Genomic DNA, 16,570 nt, shown 5'->3' with positions numbered 1-16,570 from the left:
ATTGTCATTGTAAAAAAAAATAAAAATATCACAATTTAGTAATTTTAACATATTGTTTTGTCATTGTCCTTCTCATATCAAAGGCTAAACAAATAATTTAATTTGTTTTATTCAATTCAATCCGGTTCATACTTGTCTTTAATGGTTAATTTAAGGGGAACACAGCTCCATTGAGGATGCCACTTTGGAAGACGGCTTCTCCTAAGTATCCAACAACAATTCCCTGAATTCAGGATTCAGGACAGGCATGTTCCTTCAGCGGTCGGTATTGATAAGGAGATTGGCCGAAATCCCGATGAGTCCCCAAACAAATGAGCCCAATGTCCCTAAAGTTTGGAAAGTGTACAAGAGGAGTAAGCACCTAGAATGACAGGGCTAGGATTAATCGGGTCGTTATGCATGAAAAGAGATAGGATAGGGAATATCATTTAGTTGGATTTGGAGATCATGGGGATCATTCTGATTTTTCTATTGTTATGAAGTCGGTCGGCTATTTGAGCTTGGGCAAAGATACTTGCACTCTGTGTCTGATTTTCTTTTTGTCTTTTGAAGTTTTCAGAACCAATACAAATATTCAGTCGTTTAATTTTATTTCAGTGAATTCCTTTTGAATTTTAAAAAAACTTGATCAAACAAAACCATTTTCCTTATATATATATATATATATATATATATATATATATATATATATATATATATATATATATATATATATATATATGGTTTCTTCAAACACCATAAAACTCAGCGGTACGTGGTTGAGAGTCCAAACACCAACATTGATAATTTGATGTTGAAATCCGAAAGAGTTCATCCGGTGACATGTTCTCAAGATCATGATCCTTTGATTTTCGAGTATCAAAATTAAGGTGGTTTTGTTTTGCAGTCTCTTCGTCTTGATGTTCTTGAGAGCGCATACGCTTGTACAGCCTCATTACAGACACACAATCCTGAAAAGTGTCGTGACACCCTAACCTGATATCGTACCTGAAAACATAAATTTGTGTTGTGTTATAAAAGAATCACACAGGTTCAAAGTAAACAGGACAGTAGTAACTTTGGTCAATTTTACAAAATAAAAAAAAAAAAAAAAAGTACAGTACAGACAATGTGTGGTACTCTCACACAGAAGGAAAGAATGAAAAATGAGCTTCAATAGCATATATCTTATTCTTTTATCTCCAACAAGTCAAATGGGTAAAGTTTTATTGATGGAATATTTTGTAATCTAGAAACCACTCACATTACATATAATGACGGGTTGGTTTGGGCGAATTTAGGGGTAACTATTTCCTTCCCATTTTAGAAAACTAAATCACAACTATTTGTTGGGTCACTTGCTCAGATTTCATTATTTGCTACCAACTTTCCTATTTTTATAGTTTTTTTTTTTTTTTTTTTTTTTAATGGCATTTTTATGGTTTTCTAATTTGATGGAACATTTTGTAATCTAGAAACCATTTTCTATAAAAGCGCTCAAGATCAATATAAAATTTTCCATATTTGGGTGACATGAGTAGAAGTGGATAAGATAAAACAAAATTAAGTACGCTAAAACTCATGATTCGTGTTAAGATTATTCATAAAAGGCAAAAAAAAAAAAAAAAAAAAAAACCAAATCAAGCAACTTACCCTAGATATGTCTTGGTGAGGTACTTGAGAGAGTGGCTCATGAAATTAGTTTTAAGTAGTGGACGATATGTTGCAGTATCCCTACACACAGAAAAACACAGCATTTGAACAAAAACATGCTCAATGTATAACCATATGGTTCACCAAAATCAATATTCAATACAACATATATTTATAGATACGCTACAAGTTTTTTCTTTTTTCTTTTTTTTTTTGGAGTGGGAGGAGGGGTATTATTTTATACTCCTACTAAATTAATAAAAAAAAAAAAAAAACTATTAACTACAAAAGTTGGGGGCATCTGCTGCTAGCCTCTAAGCAAAAATAAATAAATAAAATCAGTTTTGTAGTGTTGGCAAATCTGATTCAGATTTTTTGACCATCAAAAGCCGAAATAATTAGATTTTATAAAAAACAAGGAATTGGCGTGTTGCTACAACAATACTGATCTTTTAAGGTAAATGTAAAGTGTTAGATGCAAGAAATAGCAACGTACTTCCATTAATTTGCTTTCATTTCTTCTTATTACAACATTTTGTACTTTGGACAAATCTACCCAATTATAGGAATGCCATTCATATTCAAAGCAATCTTCATTGCTATGATTCGGTAGATTTTTCAAAAAAAAGACAGAAACTGAAGTACAATGCTATAACTGAATACATGTTTCATATTAGAAAAACTTGATAAGAGAAAAAATGGAAAATAGAAAACCTTAACAAATTCTCGGGATAATTCATTAACAAGCAATCCAAGGCATGGTCCAGGTTATGGCCCACAAGAAGTTTAGCTTTTCCGCCATCCAAGCGCGCTTTTCCTATTGATTCTCCATTGTACAAAATTTGAGAAATCTTTTCTCTCACTTCCTTAACCGGCATACCATCTCTTTTTAAGTGCTCTTCTTTTATGCCCGTTACTTCATATCTATATCACAATTCATGTAAACATCAACTTTATGAACCAGTTTCACTAAAACCGAAACTGATTTGTAAAGAATTAACAAGTTAAATATAATTACAAGGACAACTATTAAAATGAAATAATGAAAACTTAGAAGGCTGTAAAGTGTAAAACTTTTAAACCATTTGACATGTTTCCATTTTTAGCGAAATATTTTAGTTTAACCCATTTGACCTGTTATCGAGAAAATATAACCTGAATTGACCCATTTTCACATAAACATGCAGTTGTCGAATTCTAGAAGAAAAATGAACAAGATGCAACACAGAAGACAAAAGTACCTATAATCAGTTACAGATAGTTGGGGTTCCACATATGTGTGGAATATCATATTCTCTTCTTCATCAACAAGGCAAACTCGAGCTAATAGATCAACTGATCCATCGATACCACACCCAACCATTTGGCAGTTGATAGCAACTGCTTCAGGATATTTACTCATGTAGTTTTCATCTTCTAAGGCTTCATATTCTGTGTAGGGAATATTCATTGTCCCCTGCAACACATTAATAAAATAAATGTAGGTCCAGTGTATTAGATTGAAACTGAGACTCATGAGTCATGACACTGCATTTCTTGTCCACCAAAAAAGATGGGACATGGACTTGCTCTCCATCTCACGCTTGTGCAAAAGACGCTAATGCCCTCATCATCGAAAAGATTATTCCACATCAACTTACGAGGGGGGGAGGGGCAGTTTGGAGGCATAACTCTTTGTGCCCATCAACAGAAACAGGGCTTTCAAAGACATTCAGACAAAGGTGGCAACCATTTTGTGCAAATATACTTGAGCAGTGAGCTTTGGCTAATGGACCTACATAATCCATACAAAAATGTAAATATGAATGATAATTTTAATGGATAGATTATGTTAAAGGAGTGTTTAGATGTGATGATAAAGTGATTATTGCCATTTGACAGTTTCATAGTGTTTTGCAAATGATTATAATTTTAATTATGTAGGACAAAAAAGAAGCACATAAAAAACTGATTAAAAAGGGGGAGTTTGGTTCGAAAAATGTTTTGGGAGAAACTGGAATTTGTCTAAGGAATTGAATTCTGTCACAAGTTTGGTTGGCACAAAATGGAATAAAATTAGTGAGTGAGAAACATTTGCTATTGAACTTAAGGTTAAAAGGGTATTTGAGTATTTTGAAAAAGGAGTAAATGCGAGGAATTGAATTCCATGGAATGGGACATTGAAATCAATGATCAAAGGATTTTGTAAATTCAAATGGAATTCAGTTTCATACTCATTGCAAAAAACCAGGATTGCAATGGAGTTGAATTCCAAATTCAGTGAACCAAAGGCCACTATCACTCACTTTAATCAAATGACTGTGATTTCAATTCGGGTTCTGATTCTTGAATCACAATAATCAATTTAAAACCACACATCCAAACACCCTCAAAGTATCACACCTGATATATGCTCCCTTAATGATTCGAATGATTTGCAGTGTTTATGACAAACACCGCATTTAGGTTGATGCACTGAGTGATAGGATTTTTTCATGTGTTCAACAAGGTTCTCTTTTTTCTTGAACTGCTGAAAACATGCTGCACATTTGTGCCTGGAGAAAACAGGTGTTAGTATAGCCATCTTATAAACTAACATGGTGTGAACTCCATTAACACTTGATAAAAGTTCAAGTACGCAAAGGCAAAGCTTTAGAACATTTTGATATGTCAACCAATTAAAGTAAATGATATCAGATACAAAAAAGTAATAAATTTTAGCATGCGTACATGATTACTGAGCCCTACTATCCAAAAAACTTGATTTTCCAAACCTTACCCCCAAATAACGTAATGAATTTATTTAGCATATATACTTGTAACAAAAGAATCTACTGATAAAGGTCAACTACATCGTATCCTACTTGTAGAACAAAATTAGTAAACTTAAATTATTTTAGATCAATTTGGTATGTAAAAACAAAAAACTTAAAGATAAATAGTTCACTTTAGACCATGGGGATGGTAGACCAGTTGAAAAGCTAGTACTGCAAACAAATGAGATTTGTTACAAAAATAAATAAATAAAACCACAAAGGGTATGGACAGTTGGATACAGTGATACTTAGTTTTACCATTTTATAAACTAAAGGTAAAACAGAGAGTAATCAGGGATAGAATAAGAAAATCAACAATCCGTTAAGCTCGACGTATGAGTATTTTTTTATTTATTCAATGCAGTAAGACAGCAGACAGCTTAACTGGAAGGAGGTCCTAACTTTTAAACTTTCCTAGGCTTAAGACATATTCCTGCTTTAGGCAGGTATATTCAATATTTTATGCAATATTCGAACTTTGATAGCTATAAAATTAATACCATGTTTCCGTACTGCGTCTCACATACATACTGGGAAAGAGGGGAAATGTAAAGAGTGAAGCAAGTTCCGCAAAAATGAGGAGGGCAGAGGGCTGGATTGGGTCGAAACTACTGTGTTATCTTTCTGTTTCTCTACATTTTTTTTCGCCGGGAACCAAACAAATGCAGTGTGAAAGCAATGTAAATTGATAAAGCGTATAAGCAACGATGGAGCTTGAAGGAATACAAAGTAAGAGATAAAAATCAGAGAACCTTGTGCTTGTAGAGACCATCGGGGTTTTTAGATGGTTTGGCTCGAACTCCTCCATTGCACAACGGCTCAAAATGGAGGGAACAGAAGAAATTAAGCGCCGGAATCGCCGTAAACAATGCAGAGCGGAGTTTTTATTTGTGGAATTAGGGTTTGGGTTTGATCAAGAGAGGGCTCTGGTTGGTAACGGTGGACAAAACACAATCGCCATGAAAGTGAAAGGTGTGTTAGCCCAGGGGAGGTGTGATTATAATTTTCTGTAGAAGAGCCTAACGCGATGTTCTCGAGTTTGTTAATGAAGGGTTTGGAACGGAAAGAAGGAGAAAAATTAAAAAAATAACTTACGTAATCATTTTATGGTTTTGTTTATATTTACTAGACAAAACTTCAAAAATGGTCCCTGTGGTTTTCGAAAATATCAAGTTTAATCTCTAAGTTCAAAAAACCTCACAGATGGTCCCTGTGGTTTCAAAACTTTTAACATTTGGTCCTTCCGGCTCACTCCGTTAGAATTTCACCGTTAAGTAAGGGGCATTTTTGTCATTTCACTATCTAGGGACCATTTATGAGGTTTTGTATTACTTTTTTTTAAAATAAATAAATAAATAAAATTTAATATGCAAGGGGTCCCACCCTCTCTCTCTCTCTCTCTCTCTTAGTTCGTCTCCTCCCCTTTCTCTCTTCTTCCCCATTCTTCTTTTTCCTCCAGAAAAAATCTCCCTGCTTCCCTGTTGTTTGCAAGCAAACAACTGCAACTCTGATGCCTGTCTCAAAACGACCTTCAACAAATTCTCTTTCTCTACATGCGCTTCCTTTGATGCATTTTCTGATTCTCCTCCTCGTGTTTGAGGATGTCTTAGAGCTTCCAATATCATTCCCTTGTTTGGTTCACTCACAGGGTTTGGTTTTGCAGGCCTTTCGTTAAAGAATACGGACCATTTATACTTTTCTAAAGAACCAAATGATGGTGATTTTGGGGTTAATGACTCCATTTGATTCATGTAAGACTTGATCTGATAACCATGAACGGTAGCTGGTTGATCATCGAACCCAACAGAATCCTGGGATTCTAAGACCATTAGAAGATGATTGAAAGTGAAGGCTATGGTATCGCTTTTCACCAGGGTCCATCACATTGAGGTTTGATCGTTGTGCATACGATTCTAGTATTTGCTTTTGATTCGATAACAATGAAGACAAGCTTGGGCCCTGGTGAACCTAGTAAATCGATTCAGTGGTCGTTTGCACACTATGATGTGTTGTTGCCTTCGAATTCATGTTCTCCTTTGAATTTATTCCGAGTAATTTGTCAAGTTTTCTTGTTTTTGCTTCTTGCGTTGGTTCACCATGGTAATAAGATATCAGATGAATGTTCATCTTTTATGGATTGACCATCTTTTCTAGATTTGATCTTGGAAGAAGATGATTCTCATTACAATCATGTGAATTTGATCATTTTGAAACAGCTGAACCTAAATCATCTTTTCCGACGATCTGCCACCATGGAATTGATACCTCACCGTTTTTCTCAATCTCGACCTAGCGTTGTTGCTAGCTGGTTTTTGTTTTGTTGGGAAGAAAGAATCTGTCATTCCGATCCTGTAGAAGTGTTATTAACTGGTTTTGACTCTTTCAAAAATGAGCAAAGAAAACCCCCAATAGTTACGATGGTTGTTGTTGCAACGTAGATGAAGATTGGAGTTAGATTAGGTCTAAAAAAATTGTGATCAATAAAAGGGAAGCGGGGGGGATTTTTTTTCTAGAAGAAGAAGAAGAAGAGAGAGAGAGAGAGAGAGAGAGAGAGAGAGAGAGAGAGAGAGAGAGAGAGAGGTGGGACCCCTTGCATATTAAATTTTATTTATTTAAAAAAAAGTAATACAAAACCTCATAAATGGTCCCTGGGTAGTGAAATGACAAAAATGCCCCTTACTTAACGGTGAAATGCTAATGGAGTGAGCCGGAAGGACCAAATGTTAAAAGTTTTGAAACCACAGGGACCATCTGTGAGGTTTTTTGAACTTAGGGATTAAACTTGATATTTTCGAAAACCACAGGAACCATTTTTGAAGTTTTGTCTATTTACTATTTAAACGATTTTTTTTTTATTTTTTATATGTTTAACCATTTAACTTGTTAAATGTGTTCACATAGGTAGGGGTGTAAACGATCCGAGCCGAGCCCGAGCCTGACCAAGCTCAAGCTCGGCTCGTTTAATTTTGAAGAAGCTCGAGCTCGATTCGAGCCTTAAAAAGAAGCTCGAGCTCGGCTCGTGAACAATTTAGTGAGCTCGCGAGCCTAAACGAACTTAAACGAGCCTATATATATATATATATATATATATATATATATATATATATATATATATATATATATATATATATATATATATATATATATAGGCTCGTTTAAGCTCGCGAGCCCATTAATTGAAGCACGGCTCGAGCTCGTTTAATAAATGAGCCTCATATTTAGGCTCGGGCTCGTTTAATTCGATCTCGAGTCGAGCTTTTAACAAGTCGATCCCGAGTAGCTCACGAGTAGCTCGGCTCACTTACACCCCTACACATAGGTAACAATGGTAATATGTGAAGTATTTAACAAGTTAAATGATCAAATGTGTAAAAAAAATTGTCTAAATATAAAGAAAACGAAAAAGTAATTATCATGATAAGTTATTTTCTTCATTTTTAATACTGATTTTATTTTTTATATTTATTAGTATTATTTTTTCAAACGTTATTTTTAAAATATCCATAATGTCCTAAATATTAATTAAATATTGATCACTTTTAAACTTTACTTTTTAATTAATAAATATGTTTTTATTTTGTGAAATATTTTATATAGTTTCTTATATTTTTTTTCTTTTGTTTTTAAACATATACAATATTTTTAAAGTAAATAGTATCTAACAATAAAATTAAATAAGTTAAATGTGTAACAATAAGTATGGAGGATCTTTTAAAAAATAAAAAATAAAAATATTACGTAGAAAATAAAAAAAACAAAAAAAAATCTATATGATATAAATGTTTTAAAATTATTATAATTTTTTAATATTCTTTAATTAAAAGTTTATAAACTTTTAATTTTTTTAATACAACATTTTAAACTAGTATTTAACAGAAATTTTTTTTCATATATATATATATATATATATATATATATATATATATATATATATATGAAAAGATTTTAAAAAAAAAGTTAAAAACTTGTAAGAAAAATTTAAAACATTTATAACATATTTGGTTTAAAAGCACTTGTATTAAAATTATATGAAAGTATAAAAAAAAGTTATAAAAAAATTATAAGCAAAATTTAAAAGATTATATTAAAAAAAAAACTATAGGAAAAACTATCATTAAAATGTTGTAAGGAATTATAAAAATGGAAAATGACTTATTAAGATAATTAACTTTTTGGTATGTTTACATCTGGGTAATTATCTTTTTTTTGTACACATCTAGGTAACAAACTTGTTGGAAGTGTTGACATATAACCATTATAACCTGCTGTAGCAGGTTAAATCTTAGATGCCGAACATTTTCAACAAGTTTGTTACTTAGATGTGTACAAAAAAAATAGTTACCCAAAAATTAACAGTAGGGACCATCCAAGTTAAAAAAAATAAGTTAGGGACCAAAAACATAAATTCCACGAAACCACAGGGACCATTCATGCAATTTACTCTTACTTTTGGTTTTGTTCATATTTGGGTAACTATTTTTTTTAACAGATCTAGGTAACGAACTTATTGAAAATGTTCACATCTAGGATGTAATCTGCCACAGCAGGTCATAATGGTCATATGTGAACACTTTCAACAAGTTTGTTACCTAGATATGTACAAAAAAAAGATAGTTACCCAAATCTAAACATACTGAAAAGTTAATTACTTTAATAAGTCATTTTCCCTTATGTCTTAAGAAATTTGTAAAAGAAAAAAAAAGATATTCACATTTAGACAACTTTTTTTTGTATACTTTTAATTATTTAACTTGTTAAATGTGTTCACATATTACCATTATCACATGTTATAGATGATGACAATGGTATTATATGAACAAATTTAACAAGTTAAACGGTCAAAAAAAAAAAAAAAAAAACACTTAACATTATGTAGGCAGCTTGTAACATTGTATATAGTATGGAAAAATATTGGGGTGACAATATGAGGTCATGATTGGGATTAGGATATAAGGGAGATATGATGTTGACCTTAACAACTGGACATGTGGATGCAGATCATGGCAGCTAACAGTGTCACAGTGTCTACCCATAAATGATTTATGTAAACAAAAATTGGAAATGAAAAGTGAGATAAGACATCATCACATAACGCGAAACGAAGTAAACAAAAAGTGGAAATAAAAAGTGAGAAGGAAGACGTAAACAGCTTGCAACATGCAATCCATTACAACACTAAATTTACACTTTCAGCTTATAAGAAGAAAGAATTAACCCCTACTTGACATGATATGACCTCTGTGCCTATACTTGATCTTTTTTCAACAAGGGAAGGGGTTTGGAATTACAATCTCTGTTTTACCCTTCTACCATGAACATCAACTCCATCAGGTATAACATCGTTAATGCGCTTGCTTATGGCAGGAGAATGCTCGCTGATCCTTGCCACATACTCCAACAGTTGGGTCAGGACTTCCGGGCAGCTTTCTTTAAGGTAATCAAACCCATCCGTCTGCATCACGGCTGATAAACAAGCAACAGGATTCATTTACTTAATTAATGGGTGGGTTATGCAGTTAATCTGGTAAATGTTACCTCTGAGATTTTCAGGCGAAGCAACGAATTTGAGACACACAGCTTTCAACTGGTGGCAGTGGTGCTGCTCAGCCAGTGCTAATGTGGTTGCAACGGTGTTTATGGCAACATCCTGACAAAGATTAGTCTCACAGAGCACCCGCAGCCTATCTAAACCATAGCGATCAGCAGCTGCAAGAAGATGCTGAGACATCAATGTGGTGGCCCATTTCGTGTTCATACCGGTTAGTTCTTCCATGTCAGGCAAACTATCCCAATACATAAAATGAAGCAATGCCTGCAAAATACACATTTTTGGTTATAGCTTATTCATAACAGATGCTAACTTTATTTTCTTTTATTTATTTATTTTTTTTTAATATATATTACCTTGAAAACAGGGGGCTCTATGTCCTCAACTATAATACATCGGGTATTTTGATCTTTCATTGGACCAAAAAGTTGAGCCCTGAAAACAGGTGAGCGGGCTGCAAGCACCAATTTATGAGCAGAAAAGGTTTCGTCTTTTACTTGAAAAGAGACATCGGTGCCTTTTCCACATTCCAGGAGTTGCCCAAATTGTTGCCCGATATCCGAAGGTGGTACATGGATTGAGTAGGTCTTGGGGCCTTCTGTACGTGACTTGACAACTCCAACACAACAATGAACCTGAAGGCAGTCATCTTTCAAGTAATCTGATGTCTCCAATGCAGATCTTTTGAAAAACCGCTTATAACCCCTGTAGCATCAGCAAACAAAAATTCTCAAGTCTCAACAACAAACTAGCATAAAAACCATAAACATGAAAAACAGAAAGGCCAAAATCAAGTATGCATCAAAAGTCCAAGTGCGTATTGTATTTGTATTATGATTTCAAATTAAGAATTAACACTTTCCTTCACTAGAATTGACAAAGATCAGGCAGACCGTAAATACTAAATACTTAAATAGTATGCCAACCATATTAAAAGTTTAGACGAATTCCATTATAATCATTGAATCGAAATGTCAGTAGTGTAGCCAGAAAGCACAGACTTGATAGAAAAGGTGGGAAAAAAGGGGCATTTCACATTAAGTCCTTACTTTGTCACAACTTTACCCTCATTTGATTTCCTCCACTTTCTCAACTGTTACTTCCCTCTCTCGTATATATTTTAATAATCATTTATCAAGGATAATTTTGCCTAAACAACAGATCAATCACACCACTTCTTAATTTCTTAGATTAGGATTCATGATGTACCAATAAATAGGCATACATTAGCAAGCTGGCAGTTCCTGTCACAGAAAGGTAGTAGGATCGCATACCTTTTAAGCAATAACATAAAAGAACCCAAGAACATAGTGCACCTAGAATCTTTCAGATAGATAATGAGATCATTTGTACTTTTCTATAATGCAAATATAAGTAAGAATGTTTCCACGCTCAACCATTACTAGAATTACCATTTCAACCCTGTTGCTACAAAGTTGTATGCATTTACTTGACTGGATTCATACAAACGGATATATATTATGTGCTTCCTCTCATGAAATGTATGACAATCAAAGCTTGTGCTTTCGATGAGAAAAAGGATATACCGTAGGATGTTTAAATTAAATGTGAGCCTAACGAGGTTATAATGACTTTGGTGTGAAATGACTTAAATATCCTTGATTTTAATCATTTCGATATCTTATTCCGATGCTTTTTGTTTTGTGATAATCAGTCAGGCAACACACATCAACATTTCCACAAAATTTAATTATTTCTTAAGTTATATTTCATCTAGGAAGAAAAATAAAGCAAGTTTGACCAACCCTGCATTACATAGGCATTAAAGAACTCAAAAGGGGACAATTTTTACCAAAGAGATCTAACATTGTCAAAATTACATTCTCTGCATTATTAAAACAAACAAACAGCAACTGGCTACTCACTAAAAGATGTAGCATTTCAGAAATGTTACCCATGGGAAAAGAACTTCATGATAGATTACCAGATCATAAAACTATGTACATTCAGCACCACCATGAGTGTTTGGCAAAAAACTGATGATGATTGTAAATTTCTGACCATTTAAAGTCAAATGATCAGACTTAGATAACCCTAAAATTTGTAACGAACCAACTATTGAGATGAATTAAACTTGTCTAACTATACCTAATTTTAAGCACTGAATCTGGTAAATGAAGCCACATCCAGACACGCCCCAACATATATGAATTAAGCAAATAGATTTTCAAGATTATACCAAATCATTTGAACAAAAATATACATTAATAATTGTGATCATTTAACAAAAACAGAGTTTAGCTTACCACATGCTACCCCTGTATTTAAGGGTATACGGACCACTCTCTAACGCTCTCCCAAAATGGCTATGAACCTTATGCCTCTCCCTGCCACTCTGATCCAGAAGAGTCAGCTCAAAAAGCGCCCTGACATCTGATCCTTCGCTAGCTAACGCAATAAACAAAGAAACATATGTCGCATTGTCCTCCAGGCTTTTCCCATCAGGGTAAAAATAGATAGCCCATGAATACCCACCAACCATAAACGTATCAGACGCTACATACTTCCCAATTCCAATTCCTTTCGATAGCGAGTAACCCGAAATCCTAAAATCATGTTCTCCATTCACCGTCTCGGTGACCGATGTAGAGGTCGTTGTCACCGCCGGCGACGATGATGACGAAGATGTCCTCGATATTTCTATAGACGCTCTTCCCATCCCCGATTACTCAACAACCTTAAGACGCAAATACTCCAGTTCACAAAAAAAAAATCCAATGCGGTGCTGCTAACACCAGTCGAATCTTACGAATTCGACCGGTGAGATACAAGAAATGTGAAATCGCTGGTCAGATCTAGGGTTTTAAAGATGAAACTCAGGATTATATGAGGGGTTTGGAGATGGAATCAAAATATTTGAGGAGATCTAGGGTTTCGTGTTGCAATTCGTTTTCCTTTCGATAAACAATTTCAAAGGCTGACGAAAAAGAGAAAGATCGAGTAAAAAATCGTCATTGTGGGTATTATATAGACGGTACTTTGGAGACGGGGTTGGTTTTCGTAAGGTGTGTTGGTACACATGATTCAACGGGTGGTACCGAATTTGGTGCGTAACAGCCGCTTTATTGGGGGTAGTTTCGTAAATATGTATGGTCGGTCTCTTTTCTTTTACCACGATTGCACAACTTTAGCAAGTACTTTAGTATTCTCAACTGCGGTCCTCCAAGAATCAAACTTTCAATACTTTACCCCCACTTTCAAATTGCTATAGTAAATTATCATTTATACCTTACCAAGTTTGAATCTTAAAGTTGTGATGTTTAGTTTATGAAAAAATTGCAAATTTGATGTTTGTTACCAAATTGGGGTTTAAGTGTAACATTCTGTTTCGAGAAGTTTCTTATTTCAGGATTGTGGACAATAAATTGATCAAGTAAAGACCTTTGACTTCAAGAGAATAGGGTTTATACCATATGTGATGTTGATAATATTGGTTATGTGATCTAAGCCTTTGGTTTGTGTTTTGGAGTCAAAGGGTAAAATGGGAAAAGTGATGTTTCAGACTTATTTCAGGATTGTGGACAATAAATTGATCAAGTAAAGACCTTTGACTTCAAGAGAATAGGGTTTATACCATATGTGATGTTGATAATATTGGTTATGTGATCTAAGCCTTTGGTTTGTGTTTTGGAGTCAAAGGGTAAAATGGGAAAAGTGATGTTTCAGACTTCTTTCATGAATTAACGATTTTAGTTCGGTATGTTTTAAGTCAAAAGTAATCAGATAGAGTTGTGGGGCTTGTCAATACCTTTTTGTGCATATAAAGATCGCCGAAAACAGAGTTGAAACGAAGAAGTTATGGCTGATTGAAGTTGGAATAAATTTGGGTGAAAAACTATCGCCACAAAATGGAGATCAGAGCTTCACGGTGTGACAAGCCACAGAGTGAAGAAACGTGGCCACGGAGTGGCGGTCTGTCATCCCAAACCCATGATTTTAGGGTTTTCAAGGTATTTAAGCATAAGGTTCCACATTTTTTGGCATTTTAGCAGCCTCCATCATATCTATATCCCCTTGTGAGAAGCCATAACCTCCATCTTCAAGATTTGAGCTCCTCCCCTCTCCACTCTCTTATTTTGGATGTTTTTTATGATATTTTGATGAAGCTTAAATATCAATAAGGTTCTTTTGGTTGCAAATAATGATGCTTCAAGTTTGGATCCATCAAAGGCCCTATATTTATAGACTATTGTGAGTATAAAGTTCCAATCTTGCTCTTTAGTTCTTTAGATCTATTCATTTGTGGTTTTTGGCACTTTTGATCCATTTTATGAGTGATATTGGAGTTGAGTGGACTCCAACATATTTTGATCATTTTGGAATGCTTCTTGGACCTCATGGACTAGGAAAGTTACGATCTTTTGCATTCCCTTTTAGCCATACAAGTTATTTTGGTCATTAATGTCATTTTGGTGTATTAAAGTTTAGATCTTGAAAGATTGTGATCTTTTGCATTCCCTTTTAGCCATACAAGGTGCATTTTTAGGTCCCTTTGAGACTTAAAGTCTAGATCTTGGTGGTTTGGACCATCATAATGGATAAAGTTGGAAACTTTATCCATTATGAAGCTATTAGGAATCAAATATTATGTTTTTACTTTGGTCCTTATGGATTAAGCTCGTTTTGAAGAAAATCTCTTCAGAATGAAGACCACGGCATAGTGGCGAGACTTATCACATCTTTTTTGTCCGGACATACTCAACGTGGCATGATGCTCGGCACGGCGTAGCAACGAGTTTATTTGTGACTGTTTTGCATGGATTCTGCCATGTCGTGGTGGCATGTCCCCCATGGCTTGGTAGCAGTTTTTCATCGAGACTGGATTAAGTGGCCACAACGTGGCCATGGGTTGGCCACGATGTGGGCGTCAGCTGGAGTTGAATTTGACCGTTGACTTTTTGACCAGTTAACTTTTGGTCAACCTTGGGTAGCATTGAGTATTTGACTAAGGTCTGGTTTTGGTTTGGCTATAATAAGCTTGGGATGGTTGTTCTGTTTTTGAGGTAGCGATAGGGTTTCTGTTTAATAGTTCAGGTAAGTTTTCCTCACTGTACTCGTGGGTCGAAGGCACCAATGTCGGCCCACTAGGTTGTGTTATGTATCATTATGTATAGGATGTTGCTATGTTATAGTGATTTGTTAGATTAGTAGATCTGTATGATTGCTTGTATTTGCTAGTTATTGATTATTTGTTGCATATGTCGACATAGTGTGGTTGGGTTGAGGCTTTACTCCTCTACGTTGTATGCCAAAAAATCTGGGGCAATCTAGTCTGATGACTGTGGGTCGGGGGTAATCCAATTTGATGACTGTGGACCCGAGGATAATCCAGTCCGATCACTGTGGACCCAATATGTATGCCTGCATATGTTTTTTTGTGTGAGGGATTTTGGGGAAACTCACTGATCTGTGTGCTTACGATTTATGTTTAAAATACTTTCAGGTACTCATGGTTTAAAAAGAAGGGCACGACTTTATTGCATTGCATCCCCTGAAGATTTATTCTGCCTTGATTGTTTATGATTTTACTATGATATTTTGAGAATACTTTTACTCTTATCGTCTTTTTGGGATAATGAATGGTTTTGACATACTAAAAATGAATTTTTTACTCGGTATTTTTTGGTCGTTACATTGAGTCCCTAAGCTATCAATTTTGTATAGATATTTTTTTTATAAACATGTTTTATTGTCGATTTTCTCTCTGCCTTTAACTCTCGTTAAAAAACATATGTTATGTCAAACATGTGTTTCTCACATGAGGGCACTTATGTTTTTTACCTCTCATATTTTTCTTACTTTATCAATGTCATAAAAAACCATCACTCGTCTACACCTTAAAATTGATCACCCATATTATTAACCGGTTGTCATTTAAAATTTAATCCTCATTCTTTTCATTTTCTTCGTATGTGATCCCTAGTTACCGGTTCCACGTCTTCGTTTTTTAATAAGTTAGAATTCAACCTTTCCTCTGTTTTTACAACCTCTAAATTAGTACATCAAGTCTAGCCAGTGTGGAGTTTACGATCTCTCGGTATAACAAATTTTAGAACATATATGGTAATGTATATGTTTTTCTTTTTACTACATTTTCGACTCCTTATGTAAGAATATAAGATATACATACATACATACATACATACATACATACATACATACATACATATATATATATATATATATATATATATATATATATATATATATATATATTATTTAGCATGTACGATGGGTGTTTCAGATTTCAAAAGCTTTTGAAATCTGAAACACCCCTCGTATATATATATATATATATATATATATATATATATATATATATATATATATATATATATGGATGGAAAGCTTTTGAAATCTGAAACACCCCTCGTACATGCTAAATAATAATAATAATAATAATAATAATAATAATAATAATAATAAGTTGGTGAAAGTATAAATAATCATGTATGTGTGTATATGTCTATATGTATGTATGTGTCTATTGGTATGTTTCAACCTCAATCAGTCCTAGTAACACCCCTTGAGCTTCCCCGCCACTATGGTAGCTGGAGCTGCCTCCGATAACCTC

General features: G+C 34.1%; 2 protein-coding genes across 2 annotated transcripts; both read right to left on the bottom strand.

The window, feature by feature from the left end:
- Window positions 1-727: 727 nt before the first annotated feature.
- Window positions 728-5,482, bottom strand: LOC145135956 (uncharacterized). The gene is made up of 7 exons (XM_079070174.1): window positions 5,180-5,482; window positions 4,015-4,166; window positions 3,273-3,406; window positions 2,874-3,088; window positions 2,347-2,556; window positions 1,633-1,713; window positions 728-987 (listed from the first exon to the last, which is right to left on the bottom strand). The coding sequence occupies exons 1-7, from the start codon at window positions 5,233-5,235 to the stop codon at window positions 729-731; spliced, it is 1,107 nt and encodes a 368-aa protein (XP_078926300.1). The 5' UTR covers window positions 5,236-5,482; the 3' UTR covers window position 728.
- A 4,073-nt stretch (window positions 5,483-9,555) lies between these two features.
- On the bottom strand, window positions 9,556-12,979 carry LOC145136894 (BTB/POZ and MATH domain-containing protein 2-like). The gene is made up of 4 exons (XM_079071001.1): window positions 12,243-12,979; window positions 10,332-10,680; window positions 9,963-10,239; window positions 9,556-9,890 (listed from the first exon to the last, which is right to left on the bottom strand). The coding sequence occupies exons 1-4, from the start codon at window positions 12,653-12,655 to the stop codon at window positions 9,712-9,714; spliced, it is 1,218 nt and encodes a 405-aa protein (XP_078927127.1). The 5' UTR covers window positions 12,656-12,979; the 3' UTR covers window positions 9,556-9,711.
- Between the last annotated feature and the right edge of the window lie 3,591 nt (window positions 12,980-16,570).

This window comes from Lactuca virosa, chromosome 9 (genome assembly GCF_052849685.1).
Source record: "Lactuca virosa cultivar CGN04683 chromosome 9, Lactuca_virosa_CGN04683_v6, whole genome shotgun sequence".
NCBI lineage: Eukaryota > Viridiplantae > Streptophyta > Magnoliopsida > Asterales > Asteraceae > Lactuca > Lactuca virosa.
The sequence above is the reverse complement of the archived record's forward strand: the minus strand, read 5'-3'. Positions and strand labels throughout refer to the sequence as shown.